This window comes from Meleagris gallopavo, chromosome 2, assembly GCF_000146605.3.
Source record: "Meleagris gallopavo isolate NT-WF06-2002-E0010 breed Aviagen turkey brand Nicholas breeding stock chromosome 2, Turkey_5.1, whole genome shotgun sequence".
In the NCBI taxonomy this organism is placed as follows: Eukaryota; Metazoa; Chordata; class Aves; order Galliformes; family Phasianidae; genus Meleagris; species Meleagris gallopavo.
In genome coordinates this window covers 3,118,433-3,127,825 of record NC_015012.2, presented here as the reverse complement: position 1 = coordinate 3,127,825, position 9,393 = coordinate 3,118,433, and the positions used below count along the sequence as shown (strand labels likewise).

The following is a 9,393-nucleotide window of genomic DNA, read 5'->3' as shown; positions in this document are numbered from 1 at the left end:
TTTCTGTTCTGTTTTGTTTTTTTTTTTTTCCTCTTCCTATTTCTCCCTTTCTTCTTGTTATCTTACTTGCATCTTGTCAGCAAGTGTTTATGTGAAACCCTGCAGACTTCCTGAGGTTCTTGATTGTTTCTTCTCTGACCCTGTCCTCTGTTTCACAGTAGTTAAATAGACACTTGCACTGTTATGGTTCATGTTTTAGAAAACATTTATAATCTGAAAATTATGGGACACTTAAAAGTCTAGTTTCTTTGCCCAAGAGGTTTCCTTCACAGTGGTTGAAGGAGGCAGTATAAAGGTTCGTGGTCCTTCCAAAGCTGCATACAGCTTTTGTGAGGCCAGTTCTATATGCATGCTCAGCCGATGCCTGTGACTTAAGGTGAATTGCTGAGAGTCTGGGCCTTTTAAATGGCAGTTTGGGGCTGTAAGATGGAACCAGGACTGTTTGTGGACTTGAAGTATGCTTCAAACTGAATGAGCAGAATAAAGAGCATATTCAGGAAAGAAGAACTAAGTTGTGTGCTGTCATCATGCACTAAAAGAGTAGTATCTACAAAAAGGATTGTGAAGTACAAATCTCCAGTGTCAGTAGTCATATATGAAACCCAAGCGATTTACTGAGCTATGACATGCTGATGTGTTTTGTTTTCATTTTTGGGTCACCATGTCAAACTCAGAGGGAAGCTTAAGCATTCTTCCAGCCAGAGAAAGCTCTGGAAGTGGGGCCTGATTGCAGTGAATTTGGGAATCTATGAGCAGAGTATATAGGCTACAAGCAACGTGCTCTGGGGGGATTTAAACTTGGATAGTCTTTTCAGAGCAAGGAAGCATAGCACTGTTCTTGAGAGATGTGGTAGGAAGGTGGATCAAGTTGATTTTTTAGGCATAATTAAAGTAAAGAACTTCTGTTGTGTTTCAAAGGAAGGGGCATTGCTGGATCTGGAGAGGGATAGTTAGAGCCTATTGCCATGGTTTACCTTCTGAGCTTATTGTAACATTGTGAAACATGAATTTTTAAAAATATTTTTATTTTCTAACTTCCTGTTTTACATCCACTCAGCTTTGATGATGTCATGGTTTTTCCATGTGGGAAACAGTCAGCTTGCCTGGGACTCCCCCCACCTTCTGCATTGGGGTGACCTATACTTTTATGCAAATAAAGAAGAGCTGCAGCTCTTTAGAACTTTTCCGTAGCTACATGAGATTTCACAAAGTGCTTTTATTTGAATCAAAAATCTTAAAAACAGTGTGTAAGATTTACATTCCCTGATAAAAGCAAGAGCACAAGTTCGTAACTAATGCAAACAATAAGATTTGCTTTAAATACTTCTCACTTTTAATTACCTGAGACTGACTATATTTTAACTTTTAATCACTGTGGATTTATTGCAGATTTAACTATTTTAGTGCAGAAGTATGTATTCCTCTTTAGAACTGCATTTTAGTTGTTTTTCAATTGTGTTTTTGCTCTTATTTTAGAAAAATTATATCCTTACTTTCAGACCTGTTAACACCTTTGCCAAAGGAAGCATTTTTTTTTTTTCATTTCTTAAACCATATGTTATCACAATATTGCTCAGCAAATGATTTTTCTAGTATTCTACGCAATTCTATTACTTGCTGAAACCCTATCATGTGTACTTCAGTTTTCAGAATTTGGGAATTCAATGTGTGAAGAAGAAAGACCTGAAAGAATCAATTTCTTTGCGAATCTCAAAGAAAATCAATCCCTTTAATGGTGAGTAGAACTTATCTGATTGTCAGAAACAAAAGTTCCCTTTGCAAGACTGTTGCTGGTTGGCTGGTTTTGTTTTTTGTCTTGCCTTTGATTTTGTGGTAGAGCTGTATTTTTCAGTTTTTCATTTCAGTTTTTCAGAGAAACACTCTTCCCCCTCTGTGCCTCTAGTAGTCTTTCCTCACTGGCATCACATGATGAATCTGTTTGGAAAGTTGCTTTTTTTTCTCCTCCCCCCACAGTAGCAATGTAAGTTGGCTGTGTCTTTTTGGCCAGACAGCCTGGGCAGCGCCATCATGCAAATTTAAGAGGCTGTGGGATAGCAACAGAAGCTTTCCCTACAAAAGGGACTTGTCTACAAGTATCTCAGAAATCAGATTTCTCTAATTTTGGCAACTATGGAGAAAGACTGAATTAGTGCAGTTCCACAACAGACATAAATCTGGCTTGCTACAGCCCCATCCCTTCTCTTGTCGAAAGACCAACGTTCATGTGACCTCTCAGCCAGCCACTCCAAGGAGCTGAACCCATAGGTAAACTCCTTGAAGCTGCTCCTTACTTAATTTTGAAGCATGGGACTGATACAGGCAATCAGCATGTCCACAGCAGTAGTAATCTCAGTCAAGGCAGAGGCAAGTTGTGTTGCTGCAGAGTTGCTCCACCTACCCATGGGCTGTAGTTTTACATGATAGCTGATCTGACTTAGCTGTGGGCTGCTCTCGAGAAGAATCATCCTGCCCTTCCTTCCATCCCTGGTCACACACTCTTACCACTTCCTTTGCATCAGATAGGGTGGCCTTGTGTTGCCATTGTGAACAAACTCAGCAAGTTGCTCCAGTGGAAAACCAGCCTGCAGGAAAAAAAAAAAAAAAAAGTTCTCCTCAGATCAACTTGCTGAACATGGCCTCAGAGCCATGTAAATGCTATGTTCAGTGCACAGATTTGCTGAACACTCAGCAAGTTGTAGGGTCAACCAAAGTGTGACCAAACTTTCAGCATGCAAATGCTACTTAGATGAGAAACATAAATACCCATGAACTGCTAGCTCTTAACTGTTTAACCATCTTGCTGTAAGCTTGTTGTTCTAAGTTGATATGGTAAGGTGGAGTCAGCGTCCTCAAAAAGCAGTACTCTGTGGTAAACACCATGTCAATATTCCAGTTGTGTTGTTTTTTTTTGTTTTGTTTTGGTTTTTTTTTTTTTTCTTCCAGTAGCAGTCTGGAAAGGAATTATGTTTAAGCATTTCCTATTTGTTGCTCTGTTTTGCTACTTGTCATTCTGCAGAGAAAGGGTTCTTTGATATCTGAATCCACTGCACAGAAGGATTGAGCTATAAAAAATAGGCTAGAGAATGAAATAATTTAATCTATATCTTTCAATTTCTCCATGTTCTTGTCAAAATTCTTCAACTGGTGGTATATGTATTTTGTACTTCTTGTAGCTACAAGAAAAATTGTTTTATGTCAGTAATTGTATCAAGGAGTTTCAAAACTGAAACGTGTTATTAAAAAAAACACATCCCAGACTTTTTGACTTCCTCATATTGAAGCCAATGCACACAGCAGTGCAATTGCTAAGTAAATAACTTACTGCAAACATAGCACCATTATCGCTTACTGACATATTGAACTTCTACAGATCAAGAAAGGTGTTTTTTTTAACACCTAAAAGCCCACAGTGTTTGACTGTTATTTTAAATAAGATAAAAGTCACTCAGACTAACTCTAAATTCATACAGTTACTTCAAAGTTGTATTGCTTCAGCAGTTCTTATTAATAATCTACTGTAATTACAGAACTAAAAAAAAAATAATGTGTAGACTCTTCTGTGCACAAATAGTAACACTGAAAATAAGGAACTGTTAACATTTATGTGTGGCAAAAGCCTGGAGACTTTTCAGATGCTTTTTAATGCCCACAGAAGTCATGCTAAATTCATGTAAGACCCTCATTAGAGAGCTGAGAGCTGGATTTCTAGCAAGCTTCAAAATACATGCCATGCTTTAATTCTGAATTTAAGAAAAAGAAAAAAAAAAAAAAAAGCATATTGAGCTTACTATAGAACCAGAAATGTTTTAAATTATTGTCTTTATTTCAGGGCAGCTGTCTGTAGTCAGTCTAGCCCATCAAAACAATTGCCCTAGTTCTAGTAATTTACGCACACAGCAGCATGTTTTTAGATTACTGCAGTCATTCAACACACAGTGTAAACTAAAGTTCAGTGTTTTATTTTGGGTCAGCCTACTCTATCTTGGTTTCAGACAAGACAATAAAGAACTACTTGTTCAGCCTTCTTAGCTTGCTTTCTTTTATTCAATAAATAGAAAATGAGTTTATGTTTTTATCTTGATGTTGTGAATTAAAAGAACATAACAAAAATCCTTTTACGTTGGTCTAGTTCACCAAAGAAACTTCAGTGATCACACAGAGCTCTATTCCTAGCAGCACTGAGTGTAACTAAAATCATTAGAGAATAGACTGTTGCTGTGTTTAGCACACGGCTCCAAATCCACTTTGCATTTTTGAGGTAATTACAGCCTGACAGCACTGGGTCATATCCTGAGCTCCCTTCTGCCAGTAGCCCAGCAGTAGAAGAGGCTGCAGCCCTGTCTTGGTTAGTGGGAGCTCCTGGCGTGGGTGATGCTCAGGGCTTCCTCCTGCTCTTGCAGGCTGTGTGCTGCTAAGGGGATGCTGGCATTCTCCAGGCCGTGTAGCTGCCTTTCTGCACTTGGTAGTGTGTCAGCATGGGCAGAGCTGCCATGGGGTTTGTCTCTAGTGGCTGCAGGGCAGTCCTGTGCTGAGCCGAGCCCGGAGAGGCATAGGACCAAGGTAAAACAGGATTAGTGACAAGTATTTTTGTGTGTGCTTAGTTGATCAAAACAGGTTTTGGTAGCAGCAGTCACCATAATGTTTGCAGCTTGGTGAGATTGAAACTTGTATATATGGGCTTTTCTTTCTTTTTTTAAGGTCAGATGAGTACTGCTGTATTCCCCAAGATAATATGGGTGGTACTGTATCCATCCTATTTTGTGCATTTATTTATTTGCCTCCAGAATAGTATCCAACTTTCCTATTTAGGGAAGAGTCACAGAGTTAGGTGCGTCCTGGAAGCAGGTTGCAAGTTAGCACTACTCATTTCTTCTATGAACATCAAGTTCTGCAGAATTACTAGTATTTTTCAGCTGTGTGGAAAATGTGTTAGGCAGGTGAATTTTCATGGAGTTGAAAACTTCAGGGTGTCTGTGGGCCAGTTGTTTTTGTTTTCTTTCCCATCTTCTGAAACCGTGAAATGATCCCAGACCTCAGCACCCATTTGGGTGAAGGTTGACCCTCCTAACAGACAAAATGTGTCTGCAGCTTACCAGCATATGTGTGACTTACTGTATAGGCTGAAAACTTCACTTGCTGTAAAGGTAGAAGTAATAGCAAAGGGTTAGCTTGTGAGGTTGCTGTCCAAACTTCCTTGTGTAAAGAGACCTTGGCTTCCCTGGAAGACAAAATTGCCACAGGTGCCTGGGGTGGCGAAGGGAGAGTGAATCAAATGCAAATTCTCTAGTGGTATCATTCCTCTTCCGCACCATACAGCACATGGTTATAGCAGGCAGCAGGAGGAACTTGCTCAGTAAAGATGCATGTTTAAGATAACTTTCTCTGGCATGCTCATCCATACTGTTTGGGCAACTGATCTCAACCTCCAAACTCCTGGATGGGATGGTAGGAGATCGATGTTTGCAGCTGGTGCCTTGTACCTAGCTGGATCTGATGATGTTGGAGTCGTTCTGAAATGTGTTTGGAAGGCTGTTTGAATCTGAAATCCCCACTATTAGCTGGCAGCATTTGTCCATTGTTAATGCTTTCAGCATCTCCTGTGCAAATTGTGTGCATTCACTATGATGCCAGTCAGATGATGTCCCCTCAGGTTTCTGCTCTTGACTTGGCCTTGTTTGAGAGAGAATTGTTTCTGTACCATTGCTGGATCTGTTTGCAATCTGTCTTAGACACAAAGCAATATCACATATATTTTTGCTCTCTAAAAAGCTAAACTATTAGAGGAATCTCTCATCTCTTATCCCTGAACACTCCAGGAAACTTGTATGCAGTGGCAGCCTATTGGGAGCTTCTTGGCATGATGCTGCTGCAAATGGCACAGCTTCGAAAGAGCAGAGTTACTCCTCCTGTGGAGCTGGTCCATGTCTGCTTTCTAGGGTGTGTGTTTTCTTTTAGTAGTGGTTGAGTTGTGCTATATCCTTGTCTTCCGATGTGCTGTCTGATGTTCAGCCAACACAAATTAAAAGAAGAGCCAGTCTTGACTTAAGAGCTTTTGTGGGTGGGTGTGACATGAAGTAGAGACAACAATTGACTTAATTATTACCTTAGTTAATTATCAGTGAGGAAAATACTTAAATACATTTTTTTAAATTTAAGGGAAAACTGTACTTGTTGAGCTATTGCAGAGCAGTAGCCTTTTTCTAGCATAAAAATCCTAGATTTGGCTCAGCTCGAGAAGCACAGAGAATTGTCAAGTTCCAGGCAGTTGATTAAGAGAACTTGATGTTTCTGCAAGATTTCTGCTTCTTTGTAATTGCTCTTGCTAATAACCATTTAGTTAACTTTCAGGCCCTGCCACGTACCCCAAAACTATTTCAGCTCCGCTTGCCTCCGCAATCTTTCCTTTCGCTGTTTCCCCTTTCCGCCTGTGAGCAGCTGACCCTGCATTCGCTTCATACTCGTCACAGTCTCCATGACACCCCCTGCACGCCTCTGCCTCCGTGCCGTGCTGGGCTCGTCCCCACACTGTCGCACTCACTTCCTGCCCACGCACAGCTCTCCGCAGCTTCCTCGCTGGCCCTTGCAAGCGGTGTTTGTAAGACTCCCTGCTCTGACACCACCTGCCCGTGTCAACCGAGTTCACCAGGGTCTGCTGTGTGCTGCGTCTTGTTGCACCACCCATCTCATCTGCAAAAGGCGACTGCTAGCAAGGATTTGAGAGTTCGGCGTGGTTTGAAAAAGTGAAAAGCATCGGGCTCTTTTGTAAGGAATGTCTGAGGTGTAAAAACTTAAATGTATTGTCCTTCAATTAAAATAAGTGCATAACTCTGTCCCCACCCCCAACCAGATTCTCAAGCTGAAAGCTCTGGTGAGTGAGAGTAGCCAGCTTTTTAAGAGGTGCATAGCAGATCCACTTAGGCTAAACGTCCTGATCATCACATCGCTGTAGCTTTCCTTTGGAAAGTTCTTCTGTCCCTCATACATGTGTTTCTTGCTGTTTATGCTGAAGTTTTTACATAAGCTTGAAGGGTTGCCTCTCTTCAAATTGTCTAAAACTGATAAGGAAAATTACTAATGACTTCTTTTTTCCATACTGTAAACAAAAGTTGTTAAATGTATGTCTTATATTCGGCAGTCCCTGTATGTTTCTGTCTAAATCTGTTCAAATTTTATTCTCTCTTAGGGTGGGCTTAAAAAAAAAACAAAAACAAACAAACAAACAAACAAAAAAAACCACCAGCAGATTCGGGGAAGTAGTGCTTGGATGAAACTTTTGAAACTCAGATATTTTCATTTCTGTTTTTCTCCTTGGCTTTTTTTTTTAAATCAAGCCAGGATATTTGTTTTCTCTGTGCTTCTTTCCTCTATGAAACAAAAAATGCCCCTTCCTTACACTAAATCAGCCTGAAAGGTGCATGCGGACAATGTAACCACAATAGTATGGGAATTTGACTGTTGGTTATCATCTGAATTTTAGTCATTTGTGTCCTGTTTATTTATTTTTTTTAATTATTGAGTGCCGCAGGTGTGTATTCTCTTCATAATTATGTACTCTTCCTGCGGAGCTGGTTGAAACTTACCTCCTTGTTCATCAGTAAAATGAGCTGGCAAAGTTCTGTTTAGTTGTATACAATTCAGCTTTGGGAGATACGTGTCAAATGCCAAGGCAGTTCTACATGTGCCATTCCTGCCTGCTGTGGCCCTTCTGTAAGGTGGCTGCCACGCAGCTAGGTGAGCCTCAGCCGGAGCTGTAGCTGCTGTGTGAGCATGGGCTGGGAAGAGCAAGTAAAAGGTGTCATGTCCGTCTACATATAATGGGTTTAGTGCGTATATAATATATAGTACCGTTACCATAATGTATGTGGTATATAAATGTATGCACGATTATACATAGTATACCCCCCCTGCGGGGGAAAGGGGGGGTACACTCAATAGGGGGGTTAACAACCTAAAGCATGCCTCCCAGGACTGCTCACATCCAGTTCCTCTCGCCATCTGAGTCTGGCACAGATCTGCTCTAGCAGTGAAAGAGGCAGTCCTTCCTCTTGCTGTGTCTGCTTCTACCTTCTGCCAGGTCTTGCGTTCACGTGAACTGGCTGACTGAATGCAAACATTTTCCTATTCTGGCAGTCTAGTTTTGAGCCACGCCAGTTCTTTGATCTGATTCACCACCTAAAAGCTAGTCCCAGCATAAGGTTAGTGCTGCAAATGGAGGTCAGGCAGAGCCACCCTGCTGCAGCAAAACCTTTGATGTTGGCTGGCTTAAACTGATGGGCACGTATCGGAGCAATGGAGTGTCTCTGTGCCCCCAGATCATTTGGGGAACAGAACACATGAGTAGGCCACCTGTGTGTCATCACTGAAATGAAACTGAACTCCCTGCATATCTCTAAGTTAAAAAGCACTGCGTGTGTAAGAAAAGAGGTAGAATACAGCTCATCATGATTATGAATGATGTTAGTTCCTGAGCGGTCTCTGTGGTGAGGTACTTTCGTTTGCAGGAGGTCATTCACCTTGGCTGAGCTCTAACATTGCTCATACTCCCCCGCAGCCCCCATTTGAGAAGTGAAGGTCACAAGATGTCCTCTGCAGTTTGAACTGGTGTTCTCAGCACAGCCCTCTCTAAATGTGTCACACCATGTCATTTGCCCTGGAAGTTTCCGTGTAAGTTACACTTAGATGCTGCAGAGCTTCCATCTCCACCCACTGCAGAAGCTTCTGGCACCATTAGTCTAGAAGCTGGATGAAGGGCTGTACAAGAAGAATCTCCTGTCCAGGCAGTTATCGCATTTTAGGTCAAAACCAAACACAACGTCATTTCTCAAAATAAACTTTCACTTTCTCTGTATTATCACCTCATGAGTAAACATCAGAACCTTTAATTCTCTAGTAATTTCACCAGATAAATGGTACTTTACTGGTCTTTTTGAATGTTGAACAGTTTTAAAATAATGAGAAGCACTGGGGATCCATAAATAGGAGGCCTGACACTGTTGTCATCTTTAATTTTGTGCTGGGATTTGGAATTGTCTATTGGTGAATTGGACTCTGAGGTCTTCAGTGTTGCGCTATAGAAGCAAACACAAATTCTTCTCTTATTCAGCAGAAACCCAATGAGGTGCCTTGATTTCAGCAACAAAGATCTCTGAGTCCAGGACAGCCCTAGCTCTGGTGTAGCATGAGCTGCTTGGGTTACCCAGCTGGGTTGGAAGGAGTTCATGATTTGTGCAGGGGTGCTTTTCTGCCCGCAGTGGGGCTGTACTGATTTCTCTTTGTGCTATTAGGTAAGGGAGTAAAGAATCATTTAAAAGCAATGATTTTTTAGGTTGGGGAATCATGATCTCTCCTAGAGGAGCTGTGCACAGATTTGTAAAGAAAGGATCTGCTAGTTAT

The 9,393-nt window shown here is 41.2% G+C and overlaps 1 protein-coding gene across 1 annotated transcript in view; it reads left to right on the top strand.

Moving 5' to 3' along the window:
• Positions 1-9,393, top strand: part of REL (REL proto-oncogene, NF-kB subunit) — a 23,656-nt gene that overhangs the window by 242 nt on the left and 14,021 nt on the right. Inside the window, exon 2 of the mRNA XM_010706399.3 lies at positions 1,594-1,735. Coding sequence (XP_010704701.1) covers positions 1,594-1,735 — 142 coding nt within the window. The remainder of the gene's footprint in view (positions 1-1,593; positions 1,736-9,393) is intronic.